Source organism: Ascaphus truei, chromosome 6 (genome assembly GCF_040206685.1).
Source record: "Ascaphus truei isolate aAscTru1 chromosome 6, aAscTru1.hap1, whole genome shotgun sequence".
Lineage (NCBI taxonomy): Eukaryota > Metazoa > Chordata > Amphibia > Anura > Ascaphidae > Ascaphus > Ascaphus truei.
In genome coordinates, this window is record NC_134488.1 from 94,133,507 (window position 1) to 94,159,361 (window position 25,855).

General features: G+C 39.0%; 1 protein-coding gene across 1 annotated transcript; it reads right to left on the reverse strand.

The window, feature by feature from the left end:
• Positions 1-2,453: 2,453 nt before the first annotated feature.
• On the reverse strand, positions 2,454-24,099 carry LOC142498124 (vomeronasal type-2 receptor 26-like). The gene is made up of 8 exons (XM_075606631.1): positions 23,838-24,099; positions 19,135-19,303; positions 15,115-15,406; positions 13,294-14,112; positions 10,386-10,610; positions 8,389-8,512; positions 6,422-7,317; positions 2,454-2,651 (listed from the first exon to the last, which is right to left on the reverse strand). The coding sequence occupies exons 1-8, from the start codon at positions 24,097-24,099 to the stop codon at positions 2,454-2,456; spliced, it is 2,985 nt and encodes a 994-aa protein (XP_075462746.1).
• Between the last annotated feature and the right edge of the window lie 1,756 nt (positions 24,100-25,855).

Here is a 25,855-nt window from a genome sequence, read left to right on the forward strand (position 1 = left end):
AATTTAATATATCTCAAATAAATGAGTTCCCTTGGGAACAATGGACTGAAGAAATGAATAAAGATGAAGGTTTACTTCAGATGTTACAAAAACAATTAAAAGAGGCAGAAATTGTTTTTCAACATGAACAAGGTAAATTAAAAGAGATAGAGCATGAATGGTCATTAATGTCAGGATCAGCTTGGTGGGCAAAGTTTAAGAAATCTGTTACAATGTTATCAAAGTCTTCTAAAGGATCAGCAGTGGTTAGGTTATTTGTTGATTGGTGCTTCACAAACGTGTGCTCAATTTTTTAATATATTCAGATTATAAATCCAATGTCCAGAATGACTGTATAATTACAGAAGTCCGCCTAGGGAAATTTGGGGATATAGTGGTGCCTACCTGGCTACCACAGAGGTTGGTCCCCTGGTAAGATATTAACTACCCATAGGGTATAACACATAAGCAAACAAGTACTGAGAAGGTAAATACAGAGGGGCTAATGCCCTTTACCTGACAGTGTAATCCAGGCAGGACAAAATCTAATCCAGACAGGACAAACTCTCCGGCGTGCAGTCCTCAGTAGTAGAGATCAGAATGTGTAGAAGGAGAAGGAGGACAGCCTCCGCATCAATAGAGCAAAACATAGATAGGGCAACTCCAAATAGAGTGAAATTGTGTTTATTGCACAATCAGCTTGGCAATGGAGGAGTAGGAAACGCACCAACGCGTTTCATCCAATAGGACTTTATCAAGGTGATAACCTACTCCTCCATTGCCAAGCTGATTGTGCAATAAACACAATTTCACTCTATTTGGAGTTGCCCTATCTATTTTTTGCTCTATTGATGCAGAGGTTGTGCTCCTTCTCCTTCTACACATTACGATCAGCTGTGGGTAATTTTTTCATTCATCCCTTCATTATCGTCTTATGTGTGGCTTTAATATGTATAATTTTTCAATTATTTTTAATATGTATCATGAAAAGAATGTATACACAGATAAAAATAGAAATGACACAAGGAGAGGAGATTTTGAAAAAAATGATAAATAGGAATTTACAAAAAAACTCAAACTCTTCCAGTAATGACCCTTTGATTTAGGGGATATCTTTTGACATATTGTAATCTGTGAATGTGATACAACTGGTGTGTGATTGTTAGAGGGATTTTTATTTATATAAATTAGAGGGTCTGTAAGAAATTGTCTTTTTCTTACAAGAAGTTTAAATATATGCACAGGGCCATAAGGAGGAGGAGGAAGTCGCCCCCTCACCAGACACCTTGTTTTAAATAAACCAGCATCGCACACCACCTCTAGTAAAAGGAGGAGAAAGCCAGTGCAGTTCAATAAGACTCTGACAAAGTAATACTGCTAAACCAGCATCACCTTCCCTGTTAGAAAGCAGGCTGCGCAAGAGCGCGCTAACCACCCGCCCCCACCGTCCCTGCATTTTTTGATTTTGCATCTCTCATCCCACCATCAACCACAGAACTCCATTTTAGAAACACTTTAAAAATATATGAAGGAGGTTTTTATTAAGGCTTTCCATTCAAGCTTCACATTCAGGCTTTTAGCCAAGTCTTTTATTTCATTCAAACGTTTTTATTTAAGCATTTTTATTATTTATTTTAGAAGATCACATTATATTATTGGATAATGTTTTGTCTGGTTAAACACTAATCACGTGTCCCTTATCTTCTCTTTTCATTTTGTGAGCAAAAATCCGTGCGCTGACCAACCCACCGATTCTACTGCAATTCCAAGAAGATTACGGGCTTTATCTTCTCTACAGGTCCAGCTGCAGAAAACAACAAGGGCAAGTATACACTACCCTTTATTTGGTTATACATCACAGAACAGGCCACACCACAAGCCTAATAAATAAGGGAGCGCCCCAGCCTCTATTCTTTTTATGCACAGGGCCGCCAACAGAAATTGTGGGACCCAGGACAAACATTTTAAGCAGGGCCCCCATCCTGCTCTGTCGGCAGTATTGCGAGCCGCCCACCCCCCATTTCACACCTCACGAGCCTTTTTTCTCCCCCCCCTCTTCCCATGTATTTCTCTCCCTTCCGTCTCACCCCCTCTCACTCTCCTGCCTCGCATGTATTTCTCTCCCCTGCGTCTCACTCTTACTCCCTCTTTTCCTCACTCACCCCCTCTCTCCACTCCCTCTGCCAAGTCAATTACCCCACGCTCATTCATTCTCTCCCCCCTCACAACATATATACCAAAAAACTTCCCACCCCCAATGCAAAAAACTTCCCACCCCCAAATATATACAAAAAAAATCCCCAACCCCCAAATATATACAACCTCCCCCACCTCCCCAAATGCATACAAAAAACCCACCTACCCAATACCGGGGCAGGCGGTGACTGCGGGGGACAAGCGGTGGCTGCAGGGAACCAGCAGTGACTGCGGCGGACCGGCGAAGAGTCGGGGCCCGTCACGACCTGCCATCAGATTCAGGCCTCCTCACTGTGTCCCATGCCGAGCTTCCAGTCAGTGCACACCGGAAGCTGAGGCGCGCTGACGTCAGAGGGGCCCGCGCGCTGGGACAGGAAAGCCGGGGCCCGGCAGCCATTAACGTTTGTTCCTCTCCCTTGGCGGCCCTGATGGCCGCGCAGGGGGCCAACCCCGGCAGACTCCACCTGTTGGCGGGCCTGCATATGCAAGCATATGAATGAGTGATTAAAGTACAATCATTGAAATGGTGTCTTATAAGAAAAATTGTTCAGTGGAATGAGCTTGAAAATCATTTTTGATTACAGACTTTTGTTTGGTTTCGAACCAATTCATTCTTTTTCTTGTCACTTTGGGAAATCCCCATCATACATATCGCCATAATTTTTTGCGTTGTCTGATGCTTCTGAATTATCTTCGCGTTAAGGGTCAAAGTTTTACATTTATAAATGAGCATGGGCAGAATACACTGGTTGAAAACTTGCTTCTTGAGGCACAATGCAAGATTCCCTTGAAATATTGTTTTGTTTCTTCCAAATACTCTCCATTCCATCTTCATTCCCCTATTGATTTAATTCAAAAAGCTCCCATTGCTATTTGCCGGTCAAGGTAGTCATAGTCTTTGACTTCTTCTAGTTCTTTTGCATTTCTTTAAATCTTTGCAGACTTGATACATTTGTTGAACATCACTTTGGTCTTGTTGATATTCATACGGAAGCCACATTCTTACTTGCTATAGTGAGTTCTCCAATTTGTTGTGAATGTGCTCACAGTGATATTCTTTATTTGCTATATGCTAATGGTGGAGGTTTTTTGTCACCTTTTTCACCCATCATAACTTAAAATGTGCATGGTAAACCCACACAGCCTTGAAAATTGCAAAGCCAGTACAACCAACCTCACAATGATGAGACCCATTAAGGTTGAAACATGTCTGTGAGTGGTTTGACTGGCTTTGCATCTAATCCCATTCTGTGCTTAAAAGCTGCGTGAATTTATATGGGTTCCATGTAAATGGATTTCAGGCAAAAGGTGACATAATGTGTGCTCATTTGCATGTCATTTCCCAGAATCAATTGCTGCAGTGGAAGCACTGTATGCTAGGTCAGTGGTGCGCAAACTGGGGGGCGTCATTTGATGCCGTAAGGTCATGTGACGTCACGTTGCTATGGCGTTGTGACACCCAGATGCCGGGAACCACTGTAAGGAGGAGGGAGGCACATGGGGAGCAGGACAGTCGGCAGGGGGGCGCAGGGGGAAAAGATTGTGCTCCCCTGTGCTAGGTGCTAATGGTTGAATGGTTGCAGACCTGTCTAAGACATGTGAATGTGTTCACAAGTGATATTCTTTATTGGATATATATATGTGTGTGTGTGTGTGTGTGTGTGTGTGTGTGTGTGTGTGTGTGTGTGTGTGTGTGTGTGTGTGTGTGTGTATATATATATATATATATATATATATATATATACTGTATATACAATATATACATACAATAAGGGGCGGCTGTTTGTCCTTTCTCAGGATCCCTCCACGCCTAGCATCTGCACCTAGCTTAATGAGGATTTGCGCATTGTTCAGCTGAATCCTTGATTTGCGCAATATCGGCTAAGTATCTTATAACCGCTTTTTGCCTTCCCTGCTTGATAGGATTTATGTGACATTGCTTTTAATTATGAGCACAATGGGGGAAGATGCATCTAGCAAGTTTTATCCTCCTTGGGAGTTTATTCTGATCTAGCTTGTGCACTGTTTTGTGTGCACCTATATTGCTTTGGCATTTACACTCTGGTTACTGTGCATTGTGTGCTCTGATATGTTCTTTTAGGGGGATGTTTTATTCCACCCCATATCCAATATTTGAATGGCCGGTCTAGGTGGTGGGAGGCAATTGCTGCCAGACTCCTCCCTTTAGCTTTTATAGCCTAATTACGATTGCTATGTATGCTTACAGATCAGAACTTTACTGTCTCATCAGTTCATTGAGAACTTTTAGGCGTGCTTATTATTATTATAATTATTGGACCTGAAAGACTGTTTTATTCATGTTTTTTAGTGAAGTTCTTTAATATATTTTTCATAGTCTTGTATATCAGAGTGCTCATTTGGGATACTTTCTTTCTTCTTTGTTCGCACGCACGCACGCACACATATAAAATCAAATGTGAACATGTGTAAAAAAGAGGGGGCTCTCCTCAGGGCCTCTGCTCTCGTTTTCAGCTGGTCCAACACAAACCCCCGCCCTCCTCTAACATGGTATCTCCCTCTAGCTCCTCCTCTCACCTGATTCCCCAACTCCTGCTTCCTGTCTCCCTCAGTTACCCCTTGCACCTATCCCAATGTTCCATTTACTCAGCTGAAATTTCAAGTCACTCACCAAGCTTGTTGGTTTGTACAGCAAAAATATATAAATAGAGGGAACATTGGTTGCCTTGCCTAGTAGATATAAAGCAATATTTATTAGGTTGTGCTAAGCTGTAAAGCCCCTTATTACTCATCTAAATATTGACTGCCTAGTACCACTCAGTAAATATGGCCCTTAATCTGCTTGCTAAGTACTGTACTGTAAATCCTTTTGATTTTCAGTAGCTTACCTTCTAAATGGCAAATTAAACATGATAATGGGAGAGGCACTATTCGTACAATATACCTTTTTTTTAAAACACTTTATTTTTTAGAACTTTGTAGGGTTACAGAGTTTACATAAAGTACATAAAAGAAGAAAGGGATCGATAGTAAAAACACATCATACACATAACAAGGGAAGAACTAAAAAGATACAAAAGAATAAAGACGAAGGGTGGAGCTTGGTGGGGGTCATAATATATAGCAGGGAAGCCCATTCTGTTATAGTCTCTGTTAATAAAAACACAAAACCCAGGCAAGCTCAAAGAATCTCCAAAACATACCACATAATATATATATATATATATATATATATATATATATATATATATATATATATATATAACATAAATAAAGCAGTCAGCACTCTATTGTAAAGCAAAAGGCAGTTGCTAGTCCCATAGGAATCCACAAATCATACGAACCAGCCCAAAGACCAGTAAAGAGACAGCAACCAGCGAGGTGTAATCCAAAATAATCTGTATTGAAATGAACAGATACACGAAAGCCAACGTTTCGGTCTCTCAGGGAGACCTTCCTCAGGGCCGTGCCCTGAGGAAGGTCTCCCTGAGAGACCGAAACGTTGGCTTTCGTGTATCTGTTCATTTCAATACAGATTATTTTGGATTACACCTCGCTGGTTGCTGTCTCTTTACTGGTCTTTGGGCTGGTTCGTATGATTTATATATATATATATATATATATATATATATATATATATATATATATATATATATATATATATATATATACAAATACAACTGTATGCTCATCTGCATGTCTTAGGCAGGTCTGCAACCTACATATATATATATGATAATGTATATATATATATGTATATGTGGCTAGCAGGCTTATGATGCTTTGGCCAAAGGGTTGAACTAAATTACCCTTTTTCAAGAGAATATATAGGTATTTCACTGTGTATTTTTGTCATATTGGATGTAGCTTTGGGCTTCTCTGTCTTTTGTTGTGTAGTCTCTGTTAAGCAAGAATAGGAAAAGGAAATTAAATAGTGCCCTCTGGCTGTTGTTAGGAGAATAAGCACTGACTGAGAAGCATCACAAATAACATGGGTACCCAAAATAAATTGATATAGAATACAGAGGTTTAAACATTTTTAAGAACTTGATTTTTGCTACAGAATTCATTTGATGGTTTGTTGAGGAATCCAAACCTACTTGTGTTTGATTCAGGTAATAGCCTCATTCTTCTCCAACAACCTCTTCAGATCACTTACTGTGAAGACTTAGCCAGGAGACACTGACAATATTTCCTAGTAGCGTCATGTAAGAACATTTTAGGCCACATTAGGAGTTAAGGAGGAGTCTACAATATATCGATTTACCTTTTTTCCTATCAAATGTTCTTTGGTGTTTAAATTGGGCCTGATCAAAATGATGTAGCACTTAGGGATGAATATACAGCCCAGCAGCCCAGCACTGGAAGACAGGATGGCGAATATTTCAACAGCTACCATGTATTTGCCTTTAGTGCTCAAATAGGCAGGGATGAAAGACAGCCAGACACTGCAGAATACTAACATACTGAAAGTTACGTGTTTAGCTTCGTTAAAACTATCTGGTAAATTTCTTGCTAGAAAAGCTACTGCAAAGCTTAAAACAGCCAAAAGTCCCATATACCCCACTAAGAAGTAGAATGCAATGACAGATCCCTCATTACATTGTAATATCATCTTCTCATCTTTTGACCGTGTATCAAAGTCTGCAAATGGTGGAGAACAGAGAAACCATGCAAGGCATATTACAACTTCTCCCAGGGCACATAGGCACACTAGATAGGTAGATACTCTGGATCCCACCCATTTTCTTGCTTTGCTGCCGGGCTTTGTGGCATTGAAAGCAATAACAACAGTAATAGTTTTAGCCAAAACTGAAGAAACCGCAACTGCAAAAATAATTCCAAAGGCTGCTTGTCGAAGGAAACAGGTTATGTCCACTGGAAGTCCAATGAATAGCAAGGAACACAGAAAGCACATTGCAAGGGAAAGAAGCATAATGTAAGTCAGATCCCTGTTATTAGCTTTCACTATGGGTGTGTCTCTGTGGGTGATAAAGATGACCAGAATTCCAGCAGTGATAATACAAAGGACAATCGCTATAGAAGATAATGCTATACCCAACGCATCCTCATAAGAAAGGAATTCTATGGTTCTGGAGATGCACTCATTTCTCTTCAGATTGGACCACTGATTTGCAGCACACTTCATACAGTTTTCCACATCTAACAAGAAACAATATCTTCAGTATACTGTAATACATGTCTAACTAATTCACAAAATAGGGAATACAACAATCACAGTTTTATTTTCCTTTGTTGGTAGCGTCGATTAAAAAAGCATGCTAAAGCTCAGAGACTCAGGTATGCAGTAGAATGTATTGATAAAGTAGTGGAGAATACGCATCAAACTGGAGCACTGATCTAAAACGGGTGCATTTTATCTGTGCGCCACTTTTTTTTAGAAATAGTTATATGAGTTAAGGGAGGTGATAGTCAGATGTATCAAGCTTTGCATTTACAGTATAACTAGAGTAGTTTCCCTTTCTCATCTTATGTTTTTATGTATTTGAGATATTTTTAAGATATAAGTGACAGAATAAGATTAAGATACTGTACTGTAATAGCAGATGAAGGAATACCTAGGATGTTAGTTTGCAGACTCTTTTGCTGCATAATAAATGTTTTTTGTTGTTGTTTACTAAATCATTTTAATTCATATATGTACATATACTAACAGAGCTAAGAAAAAGCAGTACAAAAGCGTTAGCATCAAGGTCATTTCATGATTTCATGGCAGCTGCTAAACTGGTAACAAAGTGACATACTGTCTGTAATATTGATAAGTACAATCGATTTACATGTTATACTAAGTCATTTTTACTGAAAGGGCAGCTTTTAATCAATTGATTAAAATCAGTGTTCTGCTAATAGAAATGACTGTACAGTACATATATTACCACAGCTATTAAAAATGTATTGTTATGAATCAATTTTTTTTTAAAGACCTTTTTAATTTTAGAATGACATTTTTTGTCTAAATAGTAAATATAGTAATGTACACAGAAATGTTCCCAACTACATTTACATTTACCAGTTCGCTGATTAACAACTATACTGTACGTTCCCGTTTTATTGACTGTTGTTTCTAGTGGCCAAAAGAGATATCAAGAGCAGAAAAGTGGATCAGTAATTTCAAAAGTAAGTTGCTCAAAGCGAGTAAATCAGCAACGTTTATTGCTTATTTTAACACCTAAAAAGTCATTGTGAGAAGAGTTAAGCTGGCATACAACCCACCAGTCTTGTTGGATATCTCTCCTTCTGAGCAGGCAACACAATCATAGCAACAATTGGGCTCTCCTCTCCGAGGTGCTTTCCTGTATCCGGGAGCACAGGGATCGCTACAGACAGAACGGGGAACCTGAGAAAGACGAGGCAGAAAGCGCTCATTTATTTTTCATAAGGGCAACTCATTCATAACACCTTTGACGAATTGTTTTGTTGACGTTTTAAAAAGTTACCACGACCTACTGTTATGCCAAATCTAAACACAGGAAAACATTTTAAGACTTCTATATAAAGCCACTATTTGAAAGCATTAGCTGGTATTCATTTTTAAAAGCTGTGCAATTAATTTTTGTTATAATTTTAAATATATACTGTACAGTATATAACCTGGACCACTTTACTTACGGAAGAACAATATACACTACCGACACACTTTATTGAAGTGTGGTCGGTACCGCAAGCCGGGAAATCTCCCGGCTTGCTAGTGGCCGCCCCTCGGCGTGCCGCGCGTCATAGACGCGCGGTCACGCGTCATCGGGAGCGTGCGCCCCCTGCACGCGTGTCCAGGGGCTCCCCGAGGGAGCCCTGGTGTCCCGCGATCGCGGGACAGCGGCAGGGGGTTCCGGGGGACCCGGCGGACCCGGCAGCGGTAGGGAGAGCGCCCCGATCGGAGGGCGCTCTTCCGCTGCTTCGGCGCGCGCCCGTCACACTCGGGCGCGCGCCAGGCTACTGCTGCGGCACAGAACGGGCAAATGCTCGAATAAACTGTGCCGCAGCAGTAGCAAGTGAGGCCCCACTTAACACCCGCGATCAATAGAAAGCCACTGATAACGGGCTTTCTATTGGGGTCTTTGCAGCCAGCGTAGATATATATATATATATATATATTTTTATAACTCACTGGAAAATGTTAAACATAATTTCTCAGAAACTAGGGATTCCCAAGGTATAAAGTAATAAGTCTCAGCACCAGGGTCCCTCATGTTCCAGATAAAAATGTAGTTTCCGAGGGGGTTATTAATGGGCAGTAATTGTTCTTTAGACACTACAATATGCAGATTAAAACAATAGCCATGCTTAAATTACTATAATAGTACTGTATAACACGTTGTTCTCCAATTCATTTGAAAAAATGTGGATGTCTGGTTATCACAAAAATCAATTGACCACAACCATGAAATGTAAGGTTTTCCCTTATTATACAAAGAAGATAAATACTGCATCAGTAAAAGTATATTGCCTTGTGTTTTTCATGTTTGTTTAAGTCTGTATGTTCTTACTTTTTTGAAGCTCTGTATTTATTTGAGTCTATAGGATATGATCACATTTTGCAAAAGTAAAGCGAGATGTTTACTAGACTCAGGAGGCTACTGTATATGTCACTATAAGTGATTTTGGCCTACAACAGGGGCACCGTTTTTAATATAAAAACATGAACAATGACTTACTAACATATGCCACTAATTGATTTTTGAATACAGTACTAATTTTATTTGGTTAAAAAAAATCACCACAGAGTATGCAATGTTATGAGCTCGTGCTTTAAGTCTATTACATTTGAAATACAAACACAGCTCAACCCCGTTATAGTGCGATCTGCTACAAAGCGGATCTGCTTATAACACGGTCTGAGCGTGGCTCCTGATTTAAAAACATCCTGGCTTAGGGGGCTGGAATGGTAGTGACCTCTGTATGGTGGATTTTGTGCCATGCGGCCTGGGTGGCAAAGTGACGATGTGGACACGAAGTGAGGGTATCTCTTGAGCTCTTGGCTGAAGGTAGTGGAGCAATCTGTCTGGCTCCCTAGTTGGGATACATTGTTATATTTATCATGTTATGTTAAAAAGTTGTTATAATAAAGATGTGACCTACTTTTCCTCCCAAGAGGTTGTGTGGTGTGCTTATTGGGAACACAGGGGATGGGCCCGGCCCGAGGCGTGGGTAAGTCATTTTTTTATCACATACACCCAATGTGGTCAATGAAAGTTAACTGGATAGGGTATTACCTGTGTAAACTCATGATTCCACTGAATAGCACTGTTATTGATCACCAGTTTCTGTCCTGAGGTTGAAGAGTAGATGAAGCTGCCAATCTGAGTATTTAGGATTGTTTTATTAGGAGAAATGACCCAGTTTAAAATATCGTATTGTCCTGAAGGGCTTCCCTTTTCAAAATAAAATTCTTCCCCATAAGTTGTTTTGAATCGAACATTCTTCAGGTATTGATTTAGCTGTTAAAATAATATGTCAAAAAGACAATAAGAAAATCAGAGTACACTAAAGAAATGTTCATTTAATCCAAACTATTCATAAACAAACATTGTAGTGTAGCAAATTAAATACAATGATTCCAAGGCAACAATATAAGGTGCAAACTACTGTATCAGACTGTGGGCCTCATGCAGAGAGCATCGTTATTTCAAAACTCGCCATTTTTTGTTCAATCTCCCTCAGAAAACGGCATAAAATGGCGAGTTGCGAAAAACGCGCCATTTTTTTATTTCTATGTTTAAAACTCGCCTCGCGGCTGGCGAGAACCTCCATCGCGCCATTTTTAAAACTCTCCGAATGCAGAGAGGTGCGAACGGCAAGTAGCGGCTGTTCGCGCCAAAAAAAGGCGCGATTCTCGCATTTTTGCCGCGCCACGAAAATATGGCAAGATGGCGCTCGCCGCCTATAGTAAAGGGGAAAAAAAAGGCGCGAATTTGTTTTTACACGTTTCTGAAGCGCGCATCTCGCCAATTTAAACTCGCCACACGCATCCATGTTAAACATAGCAGAATTCGCACTTTTCTGCATATGGAGAATAAAACTCTCCAAAAAAGCTACTTTTTATGAAATTCGCCATTTTTAAAATTCTATGCTCTCTGCATGAGGCCCTGTATTTTATTTGTTTCTGACTTATTGAGACCTTTAGTTTGGATATAAAGTGTCATTGTAGTGAATCACCTGTTGATATGAAGTAATAACACATCAAAGTAGGGAAAACCCAAGATATTATGTAATTTTAATCACACGGTTATTTTTTCAGTCTTTAAAAAAATGAATATATGCATGAATATAACTAGATTTGTAATACAGTATATATTTAACCTTTTTTTTCACCTCACTGATACAGTACATACTGTTTCATACAGTTTTTCAATTGGGGTTTAAAAAGGATACTGTTTGTGTACTGTTGGTTATCTGGAGAACAGTCCTGCTGGGGACCTAAACATCTTCCACCATTTAATAAATACAAATTACACTAATACAGATGGGCTGGTTGTCCAACTACTGTTATAAAGTTATATATATATATATATATATATATATATATATATATATATATATATATATATATATATATATATATATAGTGCAGAATAAATGAGTTCTTCAGTATTCGGTGATACCTTTTTTATTGGACTAACAATTTATGTCATAGGACAAGCTTTCGAGAGTTCTCCTCTCTTCTTCAGGTCTAGCAATACTGAAATACAAAGGAATCTATGGCTAAAACAGTGTGGAGAGAGGGAAAAAAAAAAAACCAACAGATATTTACTGTAGATAAGGTAGGGTGTTAAGTGTGTGAGACCAGGGAACAGTGTAAAAGATAGGTGGAGAGGGGGAGTGATACTGGGGGGGGGGGGGGAGAGAAAGTGTGGAGAAGAATAGAGGCAAGCAGGATAATTACAAGCAATTTTGATAGGGTGTGAGAAAACCCATGTCCGCATTAAGTCCTTTGGTTTTGGTGTCAAAGAGTCTTATCATTCTCAATTCAAATGTTTTCCGTTCTTGGGTGTTTTTAAACATTCCATTGAGGATTTTGATTTTTAGATCATTTATGGAATGATCTGGTTGTGAGAAGTGATGTCCCACAGGTGAGCAGTATCTTCCTTCTTCGTGATGGAGTATAGAGTGTCTGTGCATATTCATTCTTCCTTGTAGTTTTTGGCTGGTTTCCCCAATGTAGCAACCTGACAACTCTAGCAACGGGTTTCCCCAATGTAGCAACAAACGCTGCAAACTCTGCAAACATATTTGCCAGGATCCCACAGCCAGTCACAACCATAGAACATTCAATGTTAAAGGATCATACAGCTGCACATCCAGGAATTTAGTGTATATGATTCAGTGCAACAAATGTGACCAAGGTTGCTACATTGGGGAAACCAGCCAAAAACTACAAGCAAGAATGAATATGCACAGACACTCTATACTCCATCACGAAGAAGGAAGATACTGCTCACCTGTGGGACATCACTTCTCACAACCAGATAATTCCATAAATGATCTAAAAATCAAAATCCTCAATGGAATGTTTAAAAGCCCCCAAGAACGGAAAACATTTGAACACAGAATGATAAGACTCTTTGACACCAAAACCAAAGGACTTAATGCGGACATGGGTTTCCTCACACCCTATCTAAATTGCTTGTAATTATCCTGCTTGCCTCTATTCTTATCCACACTTTCTCTCCCCCCCCAGTATCCCTCCCCCTCCCCACCTTTCTTTGACACTGTCCCCGGCTTCAAACACTTAACACCCTACCTTATCTACAGTAAATATCTGTTGTTTTTTATTTTTTCCCCCTCTCTCCACACTGTTTTAGCCATAGATTCCTTTGTATATCAGTATTGCTCGACCTGTAGAAGAGAGGAGAACTCTCGAAAGCTTGTCCAATGACATAAATTGTTAGTCCAATAAAAAAGGTATCACCGAATACTGAAGAACTCATTTATTCTGCACTATCGCAACTGGACTAACACGGCTATTTTCTGCTTTATATATATATATATATATGTATATATATATATATATACTGTATATATATATATATATATATATATATATATATATATATATATATATATATACGTATACACATGCACGCACAATGTTTAAGTTGCCAGTGCTTTATTTTCATTTACCATATAATGTCGAAAATTCCTTCTTAAATTGGATCCATCAACAGATTGTTGGTTATTTTTCATGCTGGAAAGCATATTATGCAATGCGTATGCCAATGTATACACAGCTCTGTAAACAGCATATGTCAGTCTGAAAGTATTGACGTCGTAAGATGTATCAAATGTTTTTAGCGTCTTATTTCCAGTGCAAACACGGGTTGAACCTAATTCATTGCTATATGTACTATAATTTGCCGGCAAACACCCAAATGAAAGAAGCCACACTTTAGCAGTAAAGATATCATCTGGAAGTGTGGAAGGATTGACACTGTAAAGGAAGTCTCTCAAGCCAGGAATTTCTCCTTTATGAATTGAAAACAGGAGGGAGCCATTAAGTACATTCAAATAGGCTCCAAACATATTATCAGTGGAGACTGAAACTGTGGTTGATGTAATCCAGACTTTCCCAGGTACGGAGAATATTTTTGCTGTAAGCATCAAATCAAAAAAAATGTAGGTGCTACTGAAAATGATGACGACATTGGAAGAAGACTTTTTAATGACATCAACCACCCGACGATAGCTGGTGAGAAAACGGTTTGAAACAATTTCAAAGTAGGCTATGCAAATGCCACTTCTGATGATCTCTGTTTTGATCTCTCCACTGGCTCTGAGATTACTTTCATCATCAGATGCAACAAGTCCAACCCATGTCCAGCCAAAGTGATGGAGGAGTTGTATGATCCCATCATACTGGTTACGCTCATTAGGTATGGTGCGGTAAAAGGACGGAAATAGTGTCTTGTCATCTAAGACTGGATCCTGGGCTCCATAACTAATCTAGTAAATATGTAGATAGTAAAATATTAATTTGAAGGATTGATCTCTAGTCTCAACTATAACATCATCAACCATATTTACAAAACAGTCTTCTGTCATAGGACACATTACGGAATTGGAAGACATATACGGCCCTGTGTCTCTCTCCAATTTTACATTTTGTGTGTCACCAGGCAAATCATTGCCGACTATTTATTAAACATATTTGTAAAGTACATTGAAAATAAAAATGGTTATATAAATGCAATTAGTATTTTTTTTAAAGGTTTTCTATTAAATACTCTTCATTGTAATTATTAAATACTATTTTTTTTACAAGGAATAGAAAAAAAGATTCAGTTATGCACTCTAAATGTATTCTCGTTATCAGCAAATATTTGGTACAAGTTTGGGAGTAGAGATGGGCGAACCAGTCCAAATCCGGTTTCTGGAATTACCCAGGGTTTTAGACCAAATCCGCCCTCCCTATCAAAATGCGTCTGTGGTTTGGGTACTAAAAAAGCCATTGGACACAGTCCAGGTGGATTTGGAAGAATCTTCTCTCTGATTCCATATTGAATCTGAAATCCGTATCGTGGATTGTAAAAAATCTGCTCTCTCTCTCACTCCTCCTGCGACTTTAATCTGAATGTGGATTTTAACAATACGACCACAGATTATTAATCCGCCACGTGGCTTGTCAGTGATAGAAAAAAAATCAGAAAGAGGCAGATCCTCCCTTTTGAGAACTGATCCGCAGAAATCCGCAGACCAAAGGAATGGGCCGATCTGAGGCAAATCCAAATCCAAATCCACAAACATTTTTTTGCCCATCTCTAGTTGTGTAGAAACCAGGATCCTATTTGCAATTTAGTTTTTTTTTTTTCACCACATGATGTATTAACATTTATATTTTGCATAGAAACGATAGTAGATATGCAGAATGTAATGTCAATAATCTCATTGTGGATTATCATTCATTTAACACTATTTCATCTTTAACTGGTTGCATTTAACACTCACCTGGGGGTATTTATAGATCCCTGTAAGACCTGCTATGCTATAAGTTGAGGAAGACAGAAGGTGTCCAATGAAACCGGCTAGGATGCCTTTAGTTTTACATTGATAATTTGGAATATGTTCCTGTATCCCTGACAACAACTTGAAAGTGCTCTCCACAGCTCTACTTTCATATGTGCAGGAGTCATGAATCTCAAATCCCATGGTGATGTTAGGAAGAATGGAAGGATTTCTATTGATTTCCTCAACTGCAAAAAGAATTGTTAGGAGATGTCTGTAGTAACGAAGTGATACGCTGAAAGAAGAACAGAAAATTTACATTATTTATTTTAATATTTTCTTCGTTATTTTATTGGAATGTACACAACACTGTATTTAGAGATAACGATACACAGACAACATACAGACAGATTATATATATATATATATATATATATATATATATATATATATATATATATATATATATATATATATATATATATATATATATATATATATATATATATATATATATATATATATTGATGTATGCTTTCCCAGAAGAAGTGTTTATTTCACATCCTGTATGCTTCAGTCCAATTTATCTTTATAGTATGCCATGGTCATTTCATTTTATAGTAAGTATATTATCAAGTACCAAAACTAAATTCCTAAAGCACAGCAGCTGAGCATAATGCTTTTAAACTGCCACAGAAATGACATTTTCTTAACTAGCTATAAATCAGGAAAATGTACAGAAAAATAAAATGAATAGTTGGAGATGGATGTGTATCTATATTTATATTTTTGGGATTCTGTTTCTGAGCATGATTGAACTCCTGCATGACCCGAAGACGTTTCTGAAGTAGCGGAAGTAGCCGCCGCAGCCCTTAAAAGACAGGACTATTTTTTCAATATTGATTTTTATTTATATTTGTCCCATATCTTTAGTTTTTTGACTGCTTTCTGTTTATTTCATATAGATATGTAGAGGTACGAGTTGGGCTCACGGTGTCTTGTTGCTTAAAATGGCGTCTTTCTTTAACGTGTGGTGCAGACTAACAGTATGGGAATCCTTCACCATCCCAACAACAAGCAGAATCATTTAGTTGGTTGCACACAATAGTGTATGAGATGTAGTTACACAGACATTTGAAACATTTCCCTTTTTATTATCACATAGAAAGCAAAATGTTTTGGGTGTCGCAGTCCCTGAGTAAGGTGCAGTTATTAGTGCACAGCCATCACTGCAAAAGATGAAGGAACTGCCACCCGAAAACTTTTGCTTTCTCTGTAAAAATAAGTACTTAAGTATTGGGTGATACCTTTTTTATTTGGTCTAGTAATTTATATTATAAGACAGGCTTTCGAGAGTTGTCCTCTCTTCCTCAGGTCAGCAATTCCGATGTTCAAAGATTGCAAGAGTTTAACTCAGAAAAAAAGAAAAACAAGCTAACCATTTAAGGCAGGTGAGAGAGATTGCAGTAAATAAACAGGCAGGGCAATAAATGGATGAAAAGGGACTCAATGTTCTATTCATTCATTTACTGCCCTGTCTGTTTATCTACTGTTCTCTCTCACCTGCCTTAGGCTGCGCTTATAGTACCGTCGTCGGCAACAGCGATGCGACGGCGATGGTGACGTCACGATGCGGTCGCTGGAAAAATCAAATTGACTTGACAAGCCTTCACTCCGTCGCGCCGCTTCTACTATAAGTGCACGTGACAGCGGAAATACATTTGTTTTTCCGCGACGTCACGTCGCCGGCACTATAAGCGCAGCCTTACTGTAGATGGCTATCCTGTTTTTTTTTTTTTTTTTACATCTGACACTCATGCAATCTCTGTAAATTAGTATTGCTGACCCGAGGAAGAGAGAAAACGCATGAAATCTTGTCTTATAATATCAATTGTTAGTCCAAATAAAAAAAAAGCTATCACCTAATACTGAAGTACTCATTTACTCTGCACTATCACATCTTTACTAACTCGGCTATTTCTACTTCACTCTGTAAAAAATAAAAAGAGAAATGTTTGAAATGTCCCTGTGACTACATATCATTCAACAAACTAAATGTTTCTGCTTATATCTATATAAATACAGTATATAGAAATAGCAAATGCCTGGTGCGTGCAAAAGGAAAAAAGAGAAAAAATAATTAGCTAGGCACGGGGTGACGGCAGAAAGACTATATATATATATATATATATATAATATATATATATAGTGTGCTATGAAAAAACTGAACCCTTTTATTTTTCGCCATATCTTGCTGAAAAATCACTAATAAAGTAATTATGGGTCTGTCACAGTAGACTATTACATTTAAGAATTATTTTATAATTTATAATCTAATACATTCTTTGGAATTGGTGATGTTATGATGGCAGTGCATACGGTACTTACAAAATGATGTTTAGCAAAGAAGATAAGCACATTATAAAGTGCTTGAGACAGAGCAAGAATTGTGGTCCAAAACACTGAAATAAAACGTTTCCTGATAAACGATGGTCACTAGGACATTTTGAACACACACTTTGAAACAAATTTTACAGTAACCTTAGTATTTCAGATTAGATGACAACAGTCTAACACATTTACAAGCTACAAAGGAAAAACTCCTATTTCTTGTTTAATGGACATGCACCTACTGAAGTGTAATTGGGTACTTGTTGACATAATACAGTGACATAAATTTAGTTAACATCAGTTGATTGTCTACATTATATAAAAAGCACAGTGTTAATCTACAGAACAGACCTACAATTGTGCAAATTTTCATGGGGATTGAGCAAGAAATGTATAAAATTTGATGAAAAACAAAGAAATAAAAAAAAATATCTTCCCTTAAGAATTTACACTTACATCATTAAATACTTTTGGTTTATTATAAACTAGTTACTGCAAGCAGTTCCCTTGGCCTGGACTAAATAAACCCTTTAAATCAATGACACTTCAGTAACACACTCATGTCCCATGTGAACGGCATTAATAATAGCTAGGTCTTCAGTATAGTAGCAATAAGCAATGGCTTCTAATTCCTAAGTTATAAAAAAATATTTCCTCCTATGTCCCCAAGCTAAAACTATGAATCATTTCTAATTCCATGATATAATGACAAGGATAATAATAATGATTTAATCTGTGGCACTCTCCCTTGTATGGGTCTGGTATTTACTCAAAATAAAATGTCATTTTGTACAGAGCCGAGTGTTGTACAAAAGTCAGAGTTTACAAATTGATTTATAATGTAACTTGAAGCAAACAAATCATGATACAGAAATGAAAACTTTTTTCTTTTGCTAAACACTAGATGCATTGTTAAGGTCCCAAAATGTTCAATATACAGTTTGGTGCTAAAAACGGCTCTGTGCAGTTTCTGCACGATCTGCGTTCTGCAAGTGTTTGAGATTTGCCATTTTCATGTTAAGATCGTAGATAATAATAAAGATATAATAGATTCCAGTCATTAAAAGGTTTGCAGGTAAAGATGTACAAAACTGACCGAGGGTTTTCCCCCCCCAAATTTCCCCAATTTCTTTTAAAAGTTTGGCAGTTTTGCGAGATATTTCTCCAAGCTTTACAGGGCTAAAACAATTGTGAAATCAGTCTTAGATGCTGCAGAAATCTGCAAAGTTTTGCAATAATGATATCCAGACGCTGCAATAGGGTTTTTTAAAATTAATTAATTAATTTATTTATTCTCTCTCTCTCTCTTTCCCTCTCTCTTTCGATCGAAAAATGGAGGAACAAGTACATTTAATTCTCAGTGCTGTGTGTATAAAAAGATTTATTTTAGAATTGTTTCTTTTTCAGCCAGTTTTTTCTAGTCCTTTGACCTTGAGTAAGTGACATTAAAGCTATCAAATAACTACAAACGTGTCAGTGCAAGGTTATCTCTTCCATGACATAACCTTTAAATATATTATTTTAATAAACTTGACGTATTTTACTTTATTCAGCACAGTATGTAGTATCAGTCTCCTAAAATGTAAAATAATCATACAACTGAATATAAACGCCACGTACAAAAATTCTTACCCAAAACAGGAGCGGGGCCTTGGACGTTCTTCAAAGGTGAACATGTTAGATGCAGGAAAACTAAATAACATCATCACTGCTCCCAAGACAAGATCACCATCCCTGAAAAAGGTCTGGGATGTTGTAGTGTTCAATAAACATTTGGCTCTTGATTTTAAATCAGTGTTCGCTGCAGCATAAGGAAAATGTAGGAAAGAGACAGTAAGTAATACCAAGGAAACAAAAGACAGTTCATACAACATTTTCAGGGTATACGATGGCATCGTCAAACTTGATTGAAGACTGAGGGATCTCAGCAATAGTCCAATATCAATATATTTAGATTGCACAAATGTGTATCAAAATTGTACAGCTTCCAAAGTTCAGTGTTAGATAGCTTCAGATTTCTCTGCAAAACTCTCCTTATCAACTGCAAAATTAATATATAAGCTGTAAATAAATATTTTTTCTACCAAAGTACTATATATAGTCGTTTTTCTTATACCTATGCTTCAAGACCAATATCAGAAATCTTAATATTCATCTGCCTTTGTGATTGTTCTTGTGTGAGTCTGCTATTAACAGTTGTGTGTTTTACGTAATGTGTAAATCTGTATCCCCTTGGTATCTGGATGGAAAACAAAAATCTTAAATAATAAATCTGGTTATTTGTTCCTGCACTAATTTATAATTAATATAACTAAAAAAAAAAAAAAATGACAATGCTGCCTACATGCCAACAAGTGTATTATTTAAAGTATCCGCCACTTAAATTTAAAAAAATGCAAGTCAGAAAATGGGACTGCCTTTTGTCTTAAACCTGCTATGAATGTTTAGGGCAGGACATTCACTCATCAGTACCATCCATACTGCAAATGGGAGACTCAGTAGCCAATTCAACTACAACCTAACACACATTCACACGCGAGACCTTGCAAAGGCTTTTATAGACCAACTCAATGGTTACTCTATAATTTTTTTTAACTCTCTACAGATCCACCCTATATAAAATGACTGGTTAGAAGTAAATAATAATGGGTTAGTCCCAATCAGCTGTGTGATTCTCTAAAGGGAAAGCAGAGCACAAACACACTCATCAGCAAGGGTCACACATGTCAGAGCTCTTGAGAGATTAATGACAAATTACTTGTAACACCCGTATCCCACCCTAAGGGAGATCTATAGTTACTATGATGTTATGGTGCGGTGGTGCCCACCTGCTGGCTCTCAGGAGGACTGAGTCTCCGCGATGGTGCGGGGAGTATGACCACAGGACAGGTTTTTAGGATGGTGCAGCGCCTCCATCCTGCAGGACTCTGCCAGGGGCAGGGATTCTTCCCCACAGGAGAACACATTAGAATAACTGTAGTCCCAGGCCAGGAACAGTATAACATCTTTTATTGGTGGACCAGCTCATACATCAGCTTTCTCATGCAAGAGAGGTGCAGTCTAGTGTTGCACCGGGTAGTGTTAAAAAAACAACAACCGGGTAACGGGTACCCGGCCAAAATCAATGGTTCTACCGGTCGGGTACCCGGTTACCCGGTTTGGCACTTACCTGCAGGTGGCGGCGACATCTAGGACCAGCAGCAGCGGTCCTGTGGCCGTGGCAGAATCGGTGGTGTCTTCAGCCAGCGGGGGAGCTGCAGGAACCCCTTCCACAGCACCGGAGCAGATAAACAGTGTGTGTGTGTGTGTGAGCCGCCGGGGAACCACGTGACCAGAGCAGGAGACGGAGTGTTCCTATTGGACAGCCGCCTATCCAATAGTAACGCTCCATCTCCTGCTCCAGTCACAAGGTTCCCCGGTGACACACACACACACACACACACACACACACACACACACACACACACACACACACACACACACACACACACACACACACACACACACACACACACACACTGTTTACCTGCTCCGGTGCTGTGGAAGGTATTCCTGCAGCTCCCCCGCTGGCTGAAGACACCACCGATTCTGCCACCGCCACAGGACCGCTGCTGCTAGTCCTAGATGTCTTCCAAAAGGTAAGTAATAAGATTATTTCCAGCTGCCTTGACATTACCCGACGCCGGGGCCCACTTCTCAGTTGCCGGGTCCGGGTAATGTCCGGGTAGCTGGAAATGTGCTGGGTAATACCGGGTACCGGGTAATTCCGGGTTCTCGGTACACCTCTTGCTGCTTGCATCTCTTTCAATGGTCAGAGCTCTGCTCTCAGGACCATTTCCCTGGACTAGGCCTCCCACGAGCTTGAGGCCCCTGGGCTAGTCTTTACCCGCTCAGCCCCTAATGGGGTGAGGTAGAACCATGCCTAGTCCCTAAAAAGCAGGCTACACTGGAACAACAGCTTCAAAAACTCTGTCAGAAAGAGACCTATTGGATTTATAAGCTGAGAACATTAACACCCAAGGGATTAAACATACAGTAGATATCGACTTGGGTGCTTTTATTGAATAGGGTCCAAGGTCCATCCGCATATTTTTTATCGTTACCATTTTATTTAATCGTTACCTGATTCAGACCTTCTGCTCGTTTTCAGGCTTGCATACGGTTTATATGTTTCTCATCTGTTTCTGTATATTCCTAGATCTTGACAGATGAAAAATTCGGCGTCGATTTTAATTTATGCATATGTAACCCTTGTACCCCCTGGTTACTGAAACTACCTGTGCTGCTGTCACCTGTTCGGCTAACAAGAGGCCTCCGCCACTGGGAGCCTGGGGTATACTTATCACCTGGGTGCAGGGCCTCCTTCGGCGAGGGATCCCAACATGGTGGGAGGAGCCCCTCACTGGAACCAATACACACAGTAAATAAACACCAGTATATGTAGTTGTGTGAAAAGAAAGTACACCCTCTTTGAATTCTATGGTTTTACATATCAGGACATAATAACAATCTGTTCCTTAGCAGGTCTAAAAATTAGGTAAATACAACCTCAGATGAACAACAACACATGACATATTACACCGTGTCATGATTTATTTAACAAAAATAAATGTATTTCTTTTTCACACAACTGTAATAACAGTATTTACTATACACAGATTATACACCATCCACATAACACAGTCCCGAAAAGTTTCACCCCACAATATCAACATCCGGTGGTAACCCCAAAAGTACTGGAGTGCCAGAGCACTTAACTCCTGAGTGTCCACCAGCTATTCCCTCCCCCAAAGAGTGTGTTGGATGTGCAGAGGTCCAGAAAAAAGATTTCTTCATTGAGTCACTGACTGACAGTCAGTGTGCACACAAATCTGTGACCTAACCACTAGAGGGGGCTATTGTACTGTATGGATATTGACTTTGTGAGGCTGAAATTGTTGAGACAATGTCAGTAGATATGACCAAGGTGCTTTGGTTCTAGCTTTCATTAAATATCTATTAATGATGTTACTATGTGCACAATAGTTAATATACACTATGCACATTGGCCAATCAGGAGTATGATCGTATTTTTATACTTATTTAAATATTATTTCTTAGACTTGTTAATTTGCATTGGGTATACTACAAATTCCCCGTGGCTGTTTGGGTCTATCTTTAAAACCCTTCTGCTTATTTATACAGCCTTTATGGGATGATGTTTCCATTTTAAACACAGTAGACAGGCTATCATTTACACACCTGTCAATTAGGAAACAGGGTACAAGTAGAGAGCGTTAGGCACGCAGCCGTCAGGAACCTGAGGAAGCAATCTGCGAACGCGTAGTTCCCTGCTGGTGCGTACGAAGTGTGTCCACTGTCAGCCACTGTACTCCCGACGTGTTCCCGAAAGCGGTTCTGCTGTCGCAGGAGCATACCGCGAACCGGCGGACTCAACGCGAGAACAGGAACTGACTAATGCTTTTCCAAAGTGTCCACATTTGGGTTTGTAACCGTGATTTTGAATCCAATTGGAAAGCCATCCTTAACAACTGTTCCTTCAAATTAATTGCACTAATTGTTCAGTCCAAGGCTAAAGAGAAACTAGCACTTCAAAAAGATATTAAAATCTTACAAGTACAATTATCCAAGTTCTCTAAAATGAAGGGTTATAGAGAATTTGATCAGACCTTAGCACAATCTATAAAGGACTTAGAAAAAAATAATGAGTTTAATCAAGTTTATTCCTGAGAGAAAGACATGCAACCTAAGAGAGGAAACAGAGACCCCCGCCTAGCCCACTTAACACCAGAAAATAAGTCTGGCAATAATTTATGGGTTTATTAATCTATTCTGAAAAAAAGTCTATTGACCAACAGGGTGCAGATTTAGACATTTCAGACACTGATACTTTGGGTCCCTCTGTTTCGTTTTTTACTACACGTGATGGTGATAATTCTAATTCTGAACCAGATGCTCCCAAGGGTCAGCGTACATTTTGGAACAGAGGCCAAAAGGAAAAAGAAAAAGGCCCCGATCAGGAAACTATCCTGAACATTCTGGACATCACCAGGCGTCAAAAAACTTAAAAGGACCAGATGGGGTCAAAAACAAAAAGATCAAAGCAAGGGGCCACCAACCAAAAGGAAAAATAACTTTTTGGGGATGAGTGTGGAGATATTAATTTTTCGAATGTACCACTAACTAATGATGAGCTATCCTTATTAAGCAAAGGCTTGAAGTTTGCTCCTGACACTAATTTTCAGCTTTTTGATACAATAGTTACATAAATTTGTAAGAAAATGTACTTTGAATTTTTTTTTATAACAACAAAGACGAATTAATGTTGACTTTACCTCCTGTTAATTCTGATTCTTTTGCAGGTATTATGTCTCCAGAAATGTTATCTAACCAGTCCTCTATTAACTTCTCTTTTAGAAATGTTATGTGCACTTCAAGATATGGAAGAATTAGGGTGTCACTAGGACCTTGATCATGACCCAGATAATTTTCTAGGCAGACATAATACAGGTTTAAAAAGGAAATCACAGTTCTTCCAACTTTTGTGAAAAGTAAATTCCTTTCCACCTTTGAAAGTTTGGTGGAAAGGGATCTCATGCTATTACGCAAAGGTTTTTGTTTTGATACATTTCCCAGGAGAACACATATAGGGAATTTAACACAGGAAGAAGTTGTGGCTTTAAAGGACCTTAAAATTAACAAATTACTGGTTATTAAAAATGCAGATAAGAGGGGAGTGGTGGCAGTGCAGCATAAGGATGACCATTACAAGGAAGCTATGAGCCAACTTGGTGATACTCGTTCCTACCGTCCCTACCATGAGGTTTCAGAAAGAGCTCAAAGAGCTTTTGGATGAGGTCAATATGTTAGGAGTACTTAAGGAAGATGACACCAATTATCTTTTCAATGCTATCCCCACCACGGCCGTGTTTCACTATCTCCCAAAAATTCATAAAACGTTGGTCTCCCCTGCAGGGAGACCCATTATTTCCAACATTGGATCTTGGGGGATGGTGTCTCGCGGTACGTGGACGGTTTCCTTCAGACTCTCGTTAGATAGTTGCCCTCCTACATTCTTTACAGTGGAGACTTACTCACCCACATCAAGGGGTTTGAATGGAAGCGTAATCTTTTATGGGTTACACTCGATGTTACATCATTGTATACTGTTATCTCCCATGAGCAGGGGTTGGCGGCTGCTCGCTACTTTCTCACACGGTCTGATTTAGCACCTGCATATATCACATTTTTTTTAGATTCTATCAATTTTCTTCTTAGACATAATTTATTTTTGTTTCATGGGGTTCACTATCTCCAAACATGTGGAACGGCGATGGGGACTAGCTTTGCCCTCTCCTACACGAATCTCTTCATGGAATGGTGGGAGTGGTACCACGTATTTGGAGATATGAACAAATACAGGGAGCACATTTTGTTTTACAGACGTTTTATAGATGACCTTTTTATTTGGGTAGGTGAAATTTCCACTTTTTTTTAGATTTTATTCACTCACTCAATCCCAATGACTACAATCTTTCCTTCACACATAATTACCACTTTCACCATATACACTATTTAGATCTTTGTTTATATATTGATACTGCACTCAACATTCAGACTAATATATTTCGTAAACCTAACTCTCGTAACACTTTTCTTAGAGTGAGCAGCTGCCATCCCAAAGCCCTGTTCAGGGGGATACCGAAAGGACAATTTATGAGGGCGTGTCACGGAAGACCAGTGCTTTTAATACAAAAATTACCCGGATCCTTTGATTGAACAAAATGTGAGATACAATAAATTGTAGTTTATTAACACACAAAACACACACAGCTTGAAGTACAAAATATTACGAATAAACACGGGGATGGGGCAAAACGAAATAAAATGCCCACGGAACGAAATCCACAGAAATCAAGTCTCTAGGCATCAATTCCCAGGAGCTGGGTTGATGCGCAAAAAGAGCCGTGTAACCGTCCTTGGCTAGGGACGCCGCTCGCAACCCCTGTATCTTCGCCGAAAGGAAACTTTTCATTCTGTCCTTGCAGGATTCGTTCGGGAATCTTTAGTTCTAACGAACTTTTGAAACAGGGTACAAGTCTTAGTTACGATGGAATTTCTTGTACCGCACGATGTAGCTTAGATGAATCTTTTTGCAGCATGTTGATTCCCCTCTCCCAATTGGTGGCACAGACTTTTGAAAGCACCAAAGTCCTATCTTTATAATGTGCAGCCAATCACTCCGTGGGAACCAAATCGCCACCCTATGGCAAAGTTGCCCACAATTCCGGCAGCCGGGCAGGGGACTTCATGGTATGCAAGGGTCATGCGCTAACCACACACCTTACCATAT

What these genes read in the sequence shown, in the direction of transcription:
- LOC142498124 (XM_075606631.1), bottom strand. Translation starts at nt 24,099, where the DNA reads ATGAGATCCCTTTCCACCAAACTTTCAAAGGTGGAAAGGAATTTACTT. An exon ending in AGAATCAGAATTAACAGGAG is followed by an intron (nt 19,304 to 23,837) that starts GTAAAGTCAACA and finishes CTTATGCTGCAG; the next exon opens with CGAACACTGATTTAAAATCA. An exon ending in AGGCCCCGCTCCTGTTTTGG is followed by an intron (nt 15,407 to 19,134) that starts GTAAGAATTTTT and finishes TTCTTCTTTCAG; the next exon opens with CGTATCACTTCGTTACTACA.